At 42.7% G+C, this 17,026-nt stretch overlaps 1 protein-coding gene across 7 annotated transcripts in view; it reads right to left on the bottom strand.

Moving 5' to 3' along the window:
* Positions 1 to 17,026, bottom strand: part of dab1a (DAB adaptor protein 1a) — an 83,131-nt gene that overhangs the window by 24,641 nt on the left and 41,464 nt on the right. For all 7 annotated transcript variants that reach the window (XM_080876801.1, XM_080876799.1, XM_080876800.1 and 4 more), the window contains exons 3-4: positions 10,438 to 10,577; positions 8,673 to 8,771 (exon numbers count right to left, since the gene is read on the bottom strand). In XM_080876801.1, coding sequence (XP_080732927.1) covers positions 8,673 to 8,771; positions 10,438 to 10,577 — 239 coding nt within the window. The remainder of the gene's footprint in view (positions 1 to 8,672; positions 8,772 to 10,437; positions 10,578 to 17,026) is intronic.

A 17,026-nucleotide genomic window follows, 5' to 3' on the forward strand; every position in this document is an offset into this window, starting at 1 on the left:
TCTAATATCTCCGATCGTCACATCTCTCTCTCCTGGAGGGGAGACATCATCAAAGGGCCTGTGGAGGCCATCCAGCCTTAAGCCAGTAGGAACAACATGATGGGAGATTAGCAGTTAAACTTAAAGATTTAATTAGCTTGTTTTTATCAGATTCAAATCAGGTCTGGTTATTTAACCCAGGTTTCTTTATTTCTTGCTTTTATTCTGTAATATACGTGTGTGAAACAATATTTGAACTGAATTAAACATGGAAATAACTCCATTAGCTTGTCTTTTTTTTTTTTTTTTTTTGGCCTGTCCCGTTTGGCTCTTTTGCCATCAGAATTGTTGTCTAAAGGCAAAGAAAGATGCCCAACGGATTTACTTTACCAAACTGACCATCCCAGCCTTGCCGTAATGGTCCATTTGATTCACCTTTTATTGTTTATTTTATTTTCACTTAATGAATACGGGACAGACTTGACTGGGGGAAAGAAGGGGAGAAAGAAAGAGGGAAAGAGAAACAGCTGAGAAGAGGGACGGGGGAGAAGGGCAAAAGACAAAAACCAACAGAACGGGCAGAGAAAAAAAAATGCATATATCAATCACCTGGATCACCTGCTGAGAAAGAAAAAAGAAAGCAAGCAGAAGAGAACAAGAGTAATAGAATAAACAACATCACAATGATATATGGGAATATGACAGTAAATACTAAATGTTAAACATTATTGTGCAGCACATAAGATCAACAGAACACAGTGTGCTTTGAGGTAGGAGCCAAAAAGGGTGTAGTTTGTGGGTGTGATCACCCGTGTGTACACCTGTGAGCATGGACGCGCTTGTTTTTTGTTTTTTTAAAAGGTTCCTTCATGTAATAATCTGCTAGAGGGTGTGGGGGGGCCACAGCCCCGTCCTCCAGGGCGTGAAGCAGGTGTGGAGGAGATCAAAACTCCAGACATCCAGAGGCCCCCAGAACACAAGAGACCAAGGAAGACCAACAGAGGGGCAGCTGCGCCACTGTCCCGGAAAGAGCTGAGGAGAGTCCCAGATGAGGGCTCACTCAGCAGCCGCGGAGCAGAAGCCAGGGGGAGTTGCAGTGACGCGCCCGTGAGCTCCGCCGGCAGCCAGCTGCGCCTGAGTGACCGAGCCCCAGGCCGAGAGGCCGGGGGCACCCCACCTCCGAAGTGGCCCGAGCGAGCCCCAGGCTCCAGGCCCCGATAAGCGGCCGCCAAGGAGTGAGCCGGTGTGTACCTGGACGCCCATCCCCGGACACAAAGAACCACCAACGCACCGATGTCTGAGGGAGTCCGCCACTGGCAGGGGAAGTGGTGGTAGGGGGAGATAGGCCTCCAAACCTTGGAGGGCCTGAGATGTCCCCAGAGAGGTGGCGCCTGACACCCAACCTGACATATAGACACAGACATACAGGCACACACAGATACAAACATCCATTCCCACCCTCATGCTCTCATATGCACTTACTCCACACTCAACCAACGTGGAGACAGACATAAAGAGACGTTGTACACACGATCACACTCCCCAAGCGTACTCTACAAACCGGGTCTAGGTGCCCCCGCCCCTGGAGGGGGGAACTGCACCCAGACCCAGCTGGTGTTTCCCTTTTCCCTGCGGTGGGGGGAGGCAGACCGCCCCGACTCCGCAGCAGCAGGAAGGCTCCACACTCCAGACCGCAGTCGGACGGCCAACTCCTCCTCCTAGTCCTAGCCCCCCTGCTCCAGCAGGTCGCAGAGAACGGGGGTGAGAGAAGACTCCGAACCTCCCTCCACCCGCTCATTGTAATGTTGATGCATGTGTGTTCTAAGGTGCATTTAAAACCCAGGAGGGCATGGAGCTACCTGCCAGAGAGCAGCAGGTAAGCGCATGGTCCCTCCTGCTAGCCCTCAATGTCTACGTGTATTTAAAATTGAGAGGTGGGCAACGATGCCAGGGGTGGGGTGTACACCCTGATGGTACTTTGGACTCCGTGTATCGTGCCCACCCCCAAGATCCTATATGTATGTGTAATGAGAGTGTGAGTAATGTGAATGTCTAAGTTGTGGGATAAAATTGAGGCAGAGGCAGCCAGAAGGGGACGGGGGGGGGGGGGGGGGGTAGCCTCCTCTGCACCCTGGTGACATACCCCTACTCCAAGGCCCTGCATGTGTGGGTGGTTGTGGTGGAGCGGGAAGAGGGAGGCAGCTGGAGATGGGGAGGGAAGGAAGGGAGGGGCAAGTGACCCCTCCCTGGGGCCAGCTCCCCCGCTGACCCCAGTAGGCACCCCCATACTCCGCGACCCGCCAGGGAAAGGGGGCCCAGGCCCATCCAGACCGGGCCCAGTGCAGCAGCGCCGCCCCGCCCCACAGAGCCCGGGACAGTCCACCCAACCCCACCACAGAGAAAACTGCACCCACCCCACCATCCACTCATCTTCCAGACTACATAAGACAATAAACACCCAGGCTGAGCTCTTCCTCCACCTCTCCTGTATCTCCCCCTCCTGCAGAGGGAGCTCCTGAGGAGAGGAAAGCTCCTGCAAGATGTGACAATCTCCCCCACCAGTTGAAGAGCCCCCCAGGTGGCTCGACGCACCGGCGGCACCCTGCTCCAGGGCTGGGCCCCCATGCACCCACCCGCCCACAACCCCGGCAACACACCAACCAGGACCCAAGCCCCCGAGGCCCGGTCCGGGTCCCAGCCCAGAGACGGAGCGCCCCCAGAACCTCACGCCCATCCCGGACCCACCCAGGGGCAGCCAGGCTACCAGGTCAGTAACCCACGTCCGTCAGCACAGACCCTCCCCTAGCCCCGCTGCACGCAGCCGCGAGGAAACAGTCACCGGAGAGCCAACAGAGCCCCTAACCGGACATGACCGCTACCCCGGGTTGAGCCCCCCAAGGAAGATGCCTCCGGGGAACCCCCCGACGCCCTAAGCCTGTCCCTACCCCCACACCAATCACAACAGTGAAGGCGGGACCAAACTATGACCCCCCACCCCCACTAGGTGATGGAGCTGATCAAAGGAGCCCAGAGCAATTGATCTGATGTGGTGGCAGAGGCTGTATCAAGACTAATGTAATCTAATAGATAATTTCTATATTGGTTAGAATTAAGATTATTTTTATTTTTCCAGTTCATGAGGACTGTTTTCTTGGCTATGCATAGGGCAGTGAAAACCATATGGGCGATATTCTTTTCTGAAGTGACATTATCTAAGCTGCCCAACAAACACACTAAGGGGGAAGTTGGAATGTTACATTTCAGACACTTCGATAAGTCTTCACATATCTCGCGCCAAAACTTCTGAACTGGTGGACAGAACCAAAGAGCGTGGATATAATTGTCCGGTGAATTGGTTTGGCAGTGTGAGCAGTTGTTGGTAGACGTAAAGCCCATCTTGAACATCCGATGACCTGTATAGTGCACTCTATGTAATATTTTGTATTGAATTAATTGAAGACTGGGATTTCTAATTAGATGAAAGGTTTTTAAGCAAATCTGAGACCAGAAGTTTAGGAGTTTAGCTTGTCTATATAGAATAAAGTAGCACACTTTTTACTTTTTGAGCGTATTTTTTGAGAAAGGCCATTATTTTTCCTTTGTTAGACATTAATCACGGTGAGCTGACTTAGGTTAGCATGGTCTGAGAAGCATGCATGCTGGGTTAACTGGTTAGTCTTGTGTGTGGATCTTTGCGTGTGAGTGATTGTCTGTCTCTCTATGCTAGCCCTGTGATGGACAGGAGTTCTACATCTCACCCTGTAACAGCTTGGGATAGACTTCAGCTATTCCACAACCACCAAGTTGGACAAGTAAATAAATTGAATGCATATAAATCGTGTAACTTTTATTTATGTATTATTTTGTAAATTCAAGTACATTCTGAAGATCTGGCGCCATGTTATCTGGCCGTAGCCATGCACCTGCACTACTCTGTTCATAATAGAATAAAGGCTGAAGCTACAGCAGGAGATTGAAATGATCAGAGCACTTGTGGCCTCTCTGTAGGTGTGTTTAAAAAGTGCTGGCGCCTAATATTAATAAACCAGAGCACAGGGTGTAGCAAACTTTCATTCGCAATCACTGGTTTAAGGTCACTACATCAGAAAACTGTATGAATATAGAATCAAAGAAAGAAGCATGATACTAATTTTAATACTATATACGCACAGTTCATCATGCATTGGCTGAAAATAATGGATCATGTAAGTGAAATTAAAAGGACACAATACTGAGGTGTTTTTTTCCTCAACTAAAGGCACTAAAGATGTGACTATAACCATATTTTATGAAACAGATTTTGAACTACTGTGGCCAAGTTGGGCATAAAAGTAAAACTAATTAGGTTAAGATATGCTCTGACAGACATAACCCCTCTAATATGCTAAAATCAGGCAAGCTATGAATTAACACTGGTGTGTGATTTGTGATGTGTACCCACCCCTGGCCAGTGTCAATCAGATCACATATAATCCTTAATGTGTGTAAGGATTTCCCTTTTTTCTAATCTTTTCCTAAAGTACTTTTTAAGATTAAAGCATAAACCTACATGTCTTTTTCTATTTTTTGCATTTGATTAAAAAATAAAAAGCAGCGTCCTGTGCCCACCTCTACACTGTAGATCAAGAGAGTCCACTGTTTTAAATAAAAAGAGTTTCCGTCAGATGAAAAATAATTGCATACTTGGAATTTCAGAAATTTTGATTATCACTGGTGGTTTATATTTCTTTTAAATATTTGTTTTTAATCAGCTACATTTATTATGGGAACTTCATATTAAACATTAAATTGATTTAAAAAGCACATCTGCAGTGATTCTTTAAAGTTTTGGAAAAGCATCTGAACATCAAACATAAAATAAATGTATTTAAATTTTAATTGTAGAAGGAAAAGAGGGATGATGATGATATAACAAATGTGATTTTCTGTCTGAATGCTTGTTTTGAATAGATTCATTGTGACATTTATAAATAGGAGCCCACTCGTAGAATATATTATTATGTAAATGTAGTATATGTTTAGCACAAATGTAGGGTATTTGTGCCAAACACAAAGACAAATCAGTACAGAAGGATGGTGGATACGTGATATAGCTGGTGGCATATCAATGACAGCTTAGAGCACGAGTCCAGTTTATTTTCAACCCGGCTTATTTTCCATTGTGGCTCCTGCTGAGTCTCCTGCTAACTTTGCATTTGTGTACAACGAATGCATGAGTGAGGATAACATGCACTCTTGTTTGGCCTCATTCTTAATGGTGAATTAGTTTGTAGTTACGTTGTGACCACCTGGCTTCTCTCCAACAAGAAGTCAAGGACCATTTACGCAGACAATGTTCAACTTCCACGTGAAAGAGTCTGGATGTGAAAAGGCTGAGTTGTGTTTGACAAACAGATGCCAGAGCTGTTGGAAAATAGAGTTCAGGGACACAGAAATTGCTTTATCAGACCTGTTCGCTCTTTAACCACACTGACAAGGTTTTAAGGCAACAGTGGGGAAAGATGGTTGCATACCATGTTTAAAGATGTTCGTGATAAACATCAGAGCAACAGATCTGTTTGATTTCTTAGGCACAGTCTGACCTAAAACTTGATCTAACCCTCTGCCTTCCAATGTAAAATGGGCCAAGTTCGAATTCCAATTGGTGCTCACAACCTTCCTGGTGTTTTGCCAGTGGAGCAGTTTTCTTACCGCATGCTTAAAAATGATCGAATACCAGCTTAAGTTTGGTAACATTACAAGGCTATAGTTCTATTTTCGTATTAAAACCTAAAAAGAATTTGTCACACATCAGTCAGCACATGTTCATAGATAGTTGGGATTTAATACAAATTTTGATGTCAAAAATCACATTCCTGTATCCCCTGTTTGCCACCTTTTCTCATCCTTAGTGTAAAACGATTAATGATGAAACTTGTTCATTGAAAACAAGCACTGCTTAATTCACAGCCACCCCCCCAAGGCTCATCCTATGGCCTTCTCTAATTTCAGCCCCTTTCATTCCTCTAGCCCCACAGACCAAATAATACTATAAATTGGGTAGGTCCATTCAGTGACAATATATCTGATAAGACCCAAATGAAATTTATTGAATTGTCTGGACGCCAGTTGTTTGTAGTCTTTTCTACTGGCAGAAAAGTTGATCTTTCTGATTTCACTCTCTGAGGAGCAGCGAGCAAACTAACCATTTCAGCAATTCACTCATGCTAGTTTTTCATCTGCCTTGGTATTGTCTCCTTTCTGAGACTTGGCCAGAGGGGTTGAAGAGGGTAGTAATGCACAAGTGTCTCTATGTATATGCACATGTGTGTGTTTTAAGAGAGAGGCTGACAGGAAGAGAGGCATGCTGGCCTGCCCTCTGTTAGATTAATGTCTCCCCTCTTATTCTCCTCCATCTCAAGCACCACCTCCCTCCATCCTGCACGACCTTCCCTACTCCAAGAGAGAGGCCATCCATCCATTCGTTCACCCATACATCCATCCGCCCATCTGGCTGACTGATGCACAGGAGGGGAATGAGACTGTCAAGATCCCTGAACCTCAGCAGAGTCATTCTCTCTTTCTTCCCGTCTCCCTCTCTCCCTCCCTCCTTTGCCATTAGGAGTGGTTGAAGGGCTGATAGTAAGGACAGCATATCTCTATAGTTAATATTAATGTGCAGAGACAGAGGACAAGGTCTCCCTGCAGAAAGCTTTACTTTGACATATGCTTACTGATTCTCCACCTATCCCTCTAACTCTGTTTCAGTCTGCTTCTGCTCCTCAATCACGCGCTTCCTCTATTTATCTTTTTCACATCCTTTTTTCCCCTCCTCCTTCCCCTTGGACTTTTCTTGCTTCTTCTCCTCCCAACTCTAGCTCTCTACTTCTGCATCTATCACTCACTTTTCTATTTAGCTCTTGTTATCCTTCAGTGTCTAAATTTTGAGCCATCAAGAAGAGAAATACGATAAGGATTATGAGTGTTATAAGAAGAGGTACAAAGGATTGAATGTGCTTGTATTCAACATGGCTGCCACGTGGGTGGTCGTTGTTTACTGAGTCTTGCCTGTCTAATACAAGGTACTTTTGAATCACTGCTGGGTACACACACATACAGTGTCAGCTCATTCCGGCTCCCGACAAAGTGTAAATCTTAGGCTTACCGTGTCACCCACTAAAGCTCGGTATGGAGCGGCGAGCTTTATATTCTATCTAAACCAGTCTACATTCACAATCAGACACACTCAGAGCCAGACAGTGAAACAGACAGCTCACGCTGCATATGTACACATCAAAAAACAGTTGCTGTATTATGTTTAAAAAATAAGCCTGGTTTTCTGGAGCTGCCAAGATGAATATAAAAACAAACATATGGAAAGAATTGCTGCAGCACAACTCAGCCAAACACCTCAAAATAACAACATTAATTCGTTGGGACAGATTTTTACACGCTTATAGAATTTAACTCTTTTCCCACATAAAGGCAATATTTGATGACTTCCTCTGGACCCCTAACGAAAACATAAACAAATATCAAAAAGGATTTGGTTTGACAACCACTGCAATATTTTCCCTGTTTTTCCAAGGGCAGACACCACCCTCATTAACTTCTGATGCAATATGAGAGAAGCTTCTTTAAGGGTTACTCCTAGTAGGCTTTCAAGGGGTAAAGAGTTAACAGGGAAGTAATTCTACATTATTAGACACAGAAAACAGGGGGAAAAGGCCACTTTAGTCACCAGAGGACCCATATTCTTGGAAAGGTAGATATTATAGTTCTTGATTAAGGATACAATGACAGGTACCACAGGTTTGAGCCTAAATAACACCAATCAAATAATCCTAAACAAGCCTGGTCATTTTCCCTGATTTACAATCATATTTACTCTGCAATGGCATTTAAAGAACCCTGTGTAGGTTATAGGCATTACCTATTACCATAGATGGAATATGGTAGTCATAATTATAATAACCTGCAACTATGTTTTTGTATGCACTTCCAAGGAATCCGTTATGTGCAACGGCCTTGTTTCTACAGTAGGAGTAGTAGATTTGAGCTGGGAAGCAAGAGGAAGGAAGGTCCATTAAATTTGTTCCAATGCAAACCTCCACTAGAAGCCACTAAATCCTACACACTGGCCTTTCTATAACTACATTAATCTTCTTCTCTACTTGCGTCTGCTTCAAATATATCTACGGGTTGTGGGTACTTGCCAGTAAATTCAATATTACACTTCTTGTTTTATTGCTTTTTTGCATGGATTTAAGTAAGTCTTAGATCTTATCAGCCACTGGGAAAAACGCCTAGCAAATTAAGTGATAGAGGGAGAGTCAGGGTCAGTTAACAGACAGTAAACAGAGCTAAAAACTGAACCAGGGGATTGACTGAAAACAGTCGATGAAGTCTGGACAGATCATATCGGTTAACCAAAGAAGAAGCCATGTAAGATGGAAAATGCCTAATCCTGGGGCATAATATAAAACCAGTGTAGTTGCTGTTTGCACACAGGAAGACAATGGGACGGCCATGTTCTCTCATCTACTGAGGCCTTGTTCTCAGGGTTTCAATTAGGGCCTCCTGATTTCCCCAGGGGCCCCTCCCTCTTATGGAGATGCCTCATTAATAGATGAAACACAAGTGCACGGACACACAAACACACACACAAACACAGACCCACAAGTAAAGAGAATCAAATTTGCTTCAGAACTTACCCCTGACTTCTCATCAAAGATTTTGATCCCTCCAAAGGAAACGGTCAGGAACACCTTCTGTTTGTGTTCTCCTTTAGACCGTGCTGCTGCAGCTATTCCCTGAGGATGCACACACACAGAAACACAATCCATACAACCATGTCAGAAGCAGTATAGAAATGTACATGCAGTTGCCAACAACTGTCAATAAAGGTAATAACTATGTGTTTGAAAAATCAGCAATGAGTTTCATATACTGGCATCAATTTATAATCTTTAAATTATTTGTGGCAGGTTTCTCATTTATTCTCATCCAACAAACAACACTTTACTATATTGTGTACCAGGGCACCATGCATTCTTTCTACAAAACGACTAGGGATGATGTGAAAGGAGATCGATATCAATTACTAGTTTATTGAGAATGTCAGAAATGTTATGATAGTTTTTATTTAATAATAAAAAGTTGCTTTGCTTAAAAATAGCTTGCTGCTGAATGGAACAACTTAATTTATATAACTTGTTTAAAAGCTTTGGGAACGTGCTTTTAACACAGTACAACTGCTACGATGCACTCAGCATACAGTCAAACGACATACTGATTATTTATAGCTGTAAGTATATGTAAAGGTTTAAGTTTCTCTCCATTTTCACCTCGTCACCATTTGCATAGGCGAGTCACAAAAAGAAGACAGGAGAGAAGCAGGATCACAAAAACGACAGATTCCGGATAGAAAAGGGAGGAGCAGTATGAAAGAAAAGGTGGAGAGATCAGAGAAAAGGAGTTGATGGATTTTCTGTCTGAATAAATGAGGAGGAGGGAAGCTGTTTGATCAATGAGCTGTCGGTCCTCTTCTCACCCTTACGGGTCTCCGCTGGATAGAGTTTTCACTACACGTAAACAAAGCGTAAATGTAATTTTCTCAATTCAAATATCTCCTGCAATATGATTTAAAGGGAAATTAATAATGAATGAGGCACTCTTCACTCTGACAGCGTTTTCAAACTCTTTCAGCATACATTTGTAGAGACAAGATGCAAAATCTAGGTTTTGTTTAAAGATGCGACTTCTTGGGGAAAAATTTCAACATTTTTTATGTAACAGAATTTCAAAGCCTGTTTTTCATAATTCTGCAATCAATTATTTCAGAAAACAAGGTCGTTCATTAGGCCTGAATAGAAAATGGCCTATTTTTCTTCATCTTCATCCTCACTCATGTCTCTCTTTCACCTATCATCCAAATGATTCCCCTCCTATATGCCATCTCCTCGCTGCTAACTGCCCCATCTGTCTACCCCTCCCTCTAATTGTTTCTGTCCTTGCAAATGAGACATTCATCCCAATCCCCTTCTCATCCATATGGCTAACCGCCTTTACTTCCTCTTGCACTGATCATCGTCATCCCTATAAATTATAACAACCCCATTTTCTATCCTTCCTATTCAACTTCTCGCTTATAGCAATTTGCATAGAAAGACGGCAACAAACTCTATATGCATGCGCACACCGTCAAAAGCGCAGTAATGCTATGATGAACAAAACATGCATATTTAAATGTTGAACTTCAGAATATGCATGAAGCTGGCAACTGATGTCTTTTGTGGGTCACAGAACTTCATGCAGCTGCAGGCTGTAATATAACATTAATTCTGGGTGTTGACGTCCTCTGGTTTTTTTTAATTGCTCGCAACTACCGTGGAAAGTTTGTTTTAACAGCGAGTTTAAAATGGTACAATTAATTTGTAATTTGAGACAGATCAAGAGGAGGAGAAATACTCTTCTTACCTTGAGCTTCATCATCGAGTCCTGGCAGAGTTTGTCTCCACGGGCGGCGGTAACCTCGTCCAGGCCAATGAGCTTGGCCTTGTAGCGGACGCCATCGCCCTTAAAACGCCTGATGAGAGCTGTCTCGCTGCGATCCTGCCCTGCAGACACACATACACACTCACTTTGCAGTCTACAGTACATCTTCAAGTCAAGGACCTCAATCTACCTCAGACCAGTGCTATTACCTCAGGATCATCAATCACACAAACCCCAGAATACTTCAACAGTAAAGAAAAAAAAAACCCAACTATGGTATAGTTTAAAGCCACTAATGTCCAAAACTAACTCAGATCACATGCACTGAACTGTGGTATCATATGAATGATAATGGGCAGTACACTCATTGACGCTCAGTGTTTGGCAGGATTAGACGAAACTCTGACTGTTCACATCTTTGGCCATTTCTCATACAAAATAATGGTGTGACATTTCCTCCTTATCTCCCCCGTCTCCAGCAGTCCCTCGTCTCTTCTCACTTGCTACTGTGTACCAGATTGCCAGCACTGTGCGCATGTATTAGTAAGTGTCAGCGATGGCGTGCATGTGTTGACCTTGCTCTTGTCCAGGAAGTCTCTGTGTTATCTCCTCCAAACCTCTTTACACACAATACAGAGCACAGAGAGAGGGAGAGAGAACCGTTACTCATAAGGACAAACTCTTTTGTGTCATACTCTCTCATTCTTTCTTCCTCTCAGTTTCTATTTCTCTGACCTGCAGCGTGCACGCACACACCAAAAGTTGTACAGACAAACACCAGAGCATCTCTGCATGTCTCCGTGTTCTGTTTTTGAGTGTGTATATGCGAGACTTTGAGTGTGATTCTGAGAGAGAGGCATAATGATAATGCAGCATATTCAGATAATATATTGAGGCATTAGTTCTGTACTCTATAAGAGCGTGACTCTTGGAAGGTCACAGCCGGAGTGATGGAGAGGTCCCACTCCTCCTTTCGTCTTTCTTTCACACTCCCTCCATTCACACCGAGTCCCTACAGCGTTGCAGCATAAGAGAAATGTGCCCTTTTAAGACCATCACGTTACGTGCAGCTATTGAATCATTTTTGTGCAACACAAACCTCCCACGACTTCGTTTGTGTGCCCTGACGCGAAAACAAGCGAACACGAGTATTTTTTAAATCTGCATTTGAATCAATCAATCAAATGATTTAACAAGTTGGAAAGTATTTGAGGACAATTCAATATAAGGCCTCGTTATCACACGATGGTCGGTTAGCCTTTGTATTAATAACCCTGCTTTGTTAAAACCGCAAATAGAAACGTCCAAGGCTGCCACAGATTATTTTGTGAATATTAATTTGTCTAAGAAGCTTCATCCTATGGGAAGAAAAACTTGACAAACTACAAGAAAGGAAAAAAAACCCCACTTACACTTACTATTTTCCATTGATAAAAAAATAACATACACATAGAGAGACACACACTCAAAGGCTGCAGATGAACTCATCCCTCTGAATCATTGAACAGACACACTCAGTCACACTGCTACTTGGAGTAAATCACGACTGTCTGTCTCATAGTCCTAAGAGACAAAAGAGCCGAAGAATATCAGTCCTTATTTTGGGGAGAGTAAGAGAGAGCAGCTCTCTCTACTGTGTCACGTCTCAGCATATCTGAGATCAAAGTAAGTGACTAAACCTCTGCAGGACTGTGTTGTTCAACAAGGAGATGTTCATTTTGGAGACATTTAAATATTGCCTTCATTAAATATGAAACGATGCTGTAAAACGAGCGCGCACACACACACACACTCATATAAGTATGTTGACAATACTACTCTGGTAGTGTGATGGCAACCCCCAGATTTCCACACCCACTAGTTCCACATCATCTCTTCTCACTGTGACAATGACATGAAACATACTGCATGAGCTGTCTGTCAGGAAACATTCACAAAAAAATCGCTCCAGATCTCAAAAAGTGTCAAAAACCTTTCTTCACTGTGCAACAAACTAACAACTCTCTGAAGCTGAGGTTTGATTAATACAATTATTTTTTTAGAGGGGAAAATAACAAACAGTGAAATAAAACACATTCTTTTTACTACAGGACTAATTACTTGATCACAACTGCCCCATGAACAAACAATAAGATTTATTTTCAATTCAGCGAATAAACTGAATAATATTCAAACACTGACATGCTCTAACAAGGCCCGACACTCTTGTACTTGTTTGTGTCGTGATTCTGGTCACAGTTTCAGATTTTTAACACCTCTAATCCAAACCTTCAATTCCAGTAAGCAAAAGCGTTTGCACTGGTAGGAAACCAAGTACACCAGGCTGAATGTGAAATCCATAAAGCGCAATTTAGAAAACATCCACAATATTCCCACTTCATGGCATGTTCACAAAAATCACTGAATCCTAAAAAAATGTAGCATGTGTGTTCCTGACAGAGAAAGTGGGGTCAAGTTCAAGAATATAAATCACTTATCAAAGAAAAAGGTGGCACTGCAGCAAAAGCTCGAGTTTAAGTATTCCTCTATGTAATCTCTAAGTAGATTTAATGAAGAGCCGGAACAAGCTCATAGTGAATATTAAGATGATTTAGCCAATTTTAAAGCCCTTAAAGGAAAAATAAAAAGGGGTTCAGATGAGTTTTATATCATACAATTAGAGCAACTTTATTCATTTAATTATAAACCAAATAAACTTGATTTTAATGTTTCAGTGAGAGGATTAGTGAAAAACACAATTTGGTATTTTATCTTAATTTAGACTGTTTTGTCAGATACTGTATAATTTGATTGTACTTTTTATGCCCTTCTGAGGATCCATTTGTTCATTGTTATAGCAGTCCACACTGTGTAGGACTTCATCTGTGTGTATTTATATGTATGAGAGTTAAATAACACTGGTTGTGTCCAGATGACTCTGTCTCACTGGAACAGTGATTTTCATTTGAGTTTGACATTTAAGACATGCTTGCTCCATCTGCACCCATCACCATTACTGCTGCTATACTTAGCTCACAATGAAAGGACGAGTGAGAGAGTGAGATAGACAGAGAGTGAGAGTGAGAGAGAGAAGTTGAAATAAAGTCAAGATGGGAAAAAAGAAAGGAAAAGGTAGAGAGGGGTCCAAGGTTACCACTCCTGCTGAGTGGTTTATAATATTACCTTTTGGGAGCATGTTCCATGAAAGACCTCCCTCTGTGTGTGTGTGTGTGTGTGTGTGTGTGTGTGTGTGTGTGTGTGTGTGTGTGTGTGTGTGTGTGTGTGTGTCAGTCAGTGGGGGAAGCATTCAGTCTGCTGTAATTAAATGTCCGCTGTTTCTGTGACCCTGCTGAGCTTCAAACACAACTAATGAAAGAATCTTCCATTTCATCTGTCACGGCTGCTCCACAGACACACAAACGCAAACTTGTGTGCCTGCCTCACACTCGCACACAAAGCACTTACAGACTCACGCTCACACGCATCCCACCTACCATACCATAACACTAATGAAAGAAGCTTTTGGAACATCAATCACGGCTGCTCCACAGGTCAACAAACACACAAAAACATGCAATCTTTTCTCAGATCTGTGCAAACTACACTGCAGTGCTACGCTGCTATCGCAATATCTGGAATTCAAGTTTTTACGCTACAGTCAAGCGCTGCGTATCGAGTGTACGTGTGTGTTTGCGGTAGCACTTGGTATGCAGGGTTTGTTCATAACTGTCTGTCTGAAGCAACAAGCAGAGAGGGAGGGAAGGACATAAAGCGAAGAGCAAAGGATGGAAAAACGTGATGGATGGATGAATGAGCGAAGCCTCCATTGGATAAATGTCAGTCATGTTTAGAGCGATATGACAGGCAGAACCTCCCTGACTCACACACACACACACACACACACAAACTTTCACATGTGATAGATGGCAGGTGACTGCTGGTACAGTGCGTCTAGCCCTTCAGGAAAGCCCCTAGCATCGCCCCTGGCAACTGTAACCTTTCGCCTCCTGTGCGCCCGTCCATCCCCGTCTTCCCCCTTTTCGCCTCTTCTCCCAACCCTTCTTAGTCTCTGCGTAATTCCACCTCTTTACATGGGTGACATATTGAAATCTTATTTACTTAAATATTTGCCAATGTCTTTCTTCCTGGCAAATCAGGTTATTACTGATTTTTTTGTAGTTTTGGCTGTCACTCATTTCAATTATGATGACATTTTACTTACCAGAGCGACTGTCTGGATTTAGAAATCATAGCTAGAATGAAGTCTGACAGGTCCAAGACAACACGGATCATCTATTGTAATAACAACACCATATAAACCCAATGCACCAAAATCATGATACTGAATCCTCATCAGACAAACTGTGCGCAATCAAAGCTTCTTAAGTGCGCACGGTCTAAGTGGACCACAGCCAGATTACCTGTGGGTTTGTTTACAAGTTGCCTAACTGTCTGTCTTCTAGGTACTTCTCACTTTATCAAGCTGTATCAAATGTATGTTAGACTTACAGATTGATGCAGATACATTCTCATGTATCCAGGCCTGTCACAGATGTATGCAGGGCTCTCCTCAGCAGTGCAGATTTTCATTCAAAAACATTCTGATCATCCAGGCTTAAGGCTGGCAATGAGTGTATAGGTTTTAAGTGTAAGGCCAATAAGGCATAACAGTCTAGTTCATTAATTTCATTAGACGTTAGAGACAGAGGCTATTAGTTTGAGACCACTGAGTAAGAATATGGGAGAGATGCGGCACCTCAATAGCAAAGAAAAGTGAACTCAAGACTTTATTTGATTTCTTGCTGTAAGAGGAGGTTTTTTTGGGCATCATGTCATCTGATATTCCTCGGAAATTAATTAGCTACACAAATGTTGTTGCCACTATCACGCATTTACTTTCATAAGGCCAGCATTGTTTGCAGTGGCTGGTAAAGTGTGGAGCTTGATTCACTGTGCTCCAGATGAAGAAGCACCCAGAGGCTCTTAACTGCAGCTGGGATGGTTCCCAACAAACACTCAACAGCACATGAGGGAACCTGGCAGTTACTCTCCAATTAATCCTGCTTCTAAACCCTGCCGCTGAATGTCTGTGTGCGTTTGTGTCAACACGTGTGGGGTTTTGTGCTTTCCTTACCTATCAGAGACTTGTTCAGATGAAGCGCTCACTCATACCCAATCTCAGACAGACTCTTTTAAATCCACAAAACAGTATGTGCCAAGAAAACAACAAGTTTCCCCTTCAGCTCCATGCTTAATTTTGGCAGATTGATTTGGCACACAAAAGCTCACACTTGACTGAGTATGCACATAAGCGCACGCTACAAAAACACAACCATAGTAGCTGAAGTGAAATAGCAGCTGTAAAATGAGATGATGAAGCACTGCGGCCACTCAATCAAATAAATGAGCGCTGCGCTTTTGCTCATGTACGTTTTTCGGTCCCATTTCCAACACGACTGCGGCTGTGTCTGCCAAATGAAGTTGCTTCTTTGAACCGTTCGTGTTGCGAATGATCTTGATAGGACTGATTTGTGTAATCAGTGTGACTAACTTAGCATCCATTCTTGAAGAGAGCTGCTGCTCACCTGTTGACTATGAACCACAATCATGAAAGGAGATTTCAGAGGGAGCAAATAAGATTAAACAGGTAGAGCGGTGTCTCCCCCCCCCCCCCCCCCCCCTTTTATCTGAATTCCTTTTTTCAGGGTCCGTTTTGTGCTTCCTTTCCCCCACTCTCACCTCTCTCCCACCCACCTGGATGACAGGGACGCAGTCAGAGACCTGAGCTCCCTGCGCATGTGTGTTGCTGCACATGTGTCCTGAGGCATCCAGCCATCCTCGCTGGCAGAAAACACAGAACAAATTAGAGCTGAAAAATAAGTTAGGGACAGACGGAGCACATTGCCCATTACCACCACACAGTCAGACACTCACACCTTCTGTCAAGGTGACTTTTGGAAAAGCAAACAGAAAAAAGTTTTGACTCGATTGTATGGTGACAGTTGGGAAAGACACATGAGACCTTCAGATAAAATCTTATTTTTATGGCACACTTTATAGACACATTTATGGTAAGTTTACTTATTTAATTTTTGAAGATCATTTAAATCTGCTGTATTTACTTCTGTAGGGGTTGGTATAATGAGGTAATCCCATATTTCCCCTATCATCATTTCTATAACATGAAACATAACATTGCTGAATTTATCAAATTTATTAGACCACAAATTGTTTTTTGTTTTTTTTTTAGAAATCTATCAAAAGCAACTAAATTCACTCAATTGGATTTATATTTTACCTATATTTGAACCAAGACACTGGACTTCTCTGAGAAGTCTAGTAGAACATTCAGCCGCATACGTTTCAGTTTTTCTATTTAAGAATTCAAGTAAATTACTGCAATTTTGCATCTTATTAAAAATAAATAATGATGTGCTTTGCAATTTTTCAGCTTTTTTTGTAAAACAGTAAATCTGAAATAACATAGATAAAAAACAAAAACTATATTGATGGCAGCTTTGACATAAGCATTTCATTGGTAGTTGTCTAATGACTTCTAATGACTAGTGTCTTTTGACTGGATTATTTATTA

The sequence above is a fragment of the Rhamphochromis sp. 'chilingali' genome (genome assembly GCF_963969265.1).
Source record: "Rhamphochromis sp. 'chilingali' genome assembly, chromosome: 3".
Classification (NCBI taxonomy): domain Eukaryota; kingdom Metazoa; phylum Chordata; class Actinopteri; order Cichliformes; family Cichlidae; genus Rhamphochromis; species Rhamphochromis sp. 'chilingali'.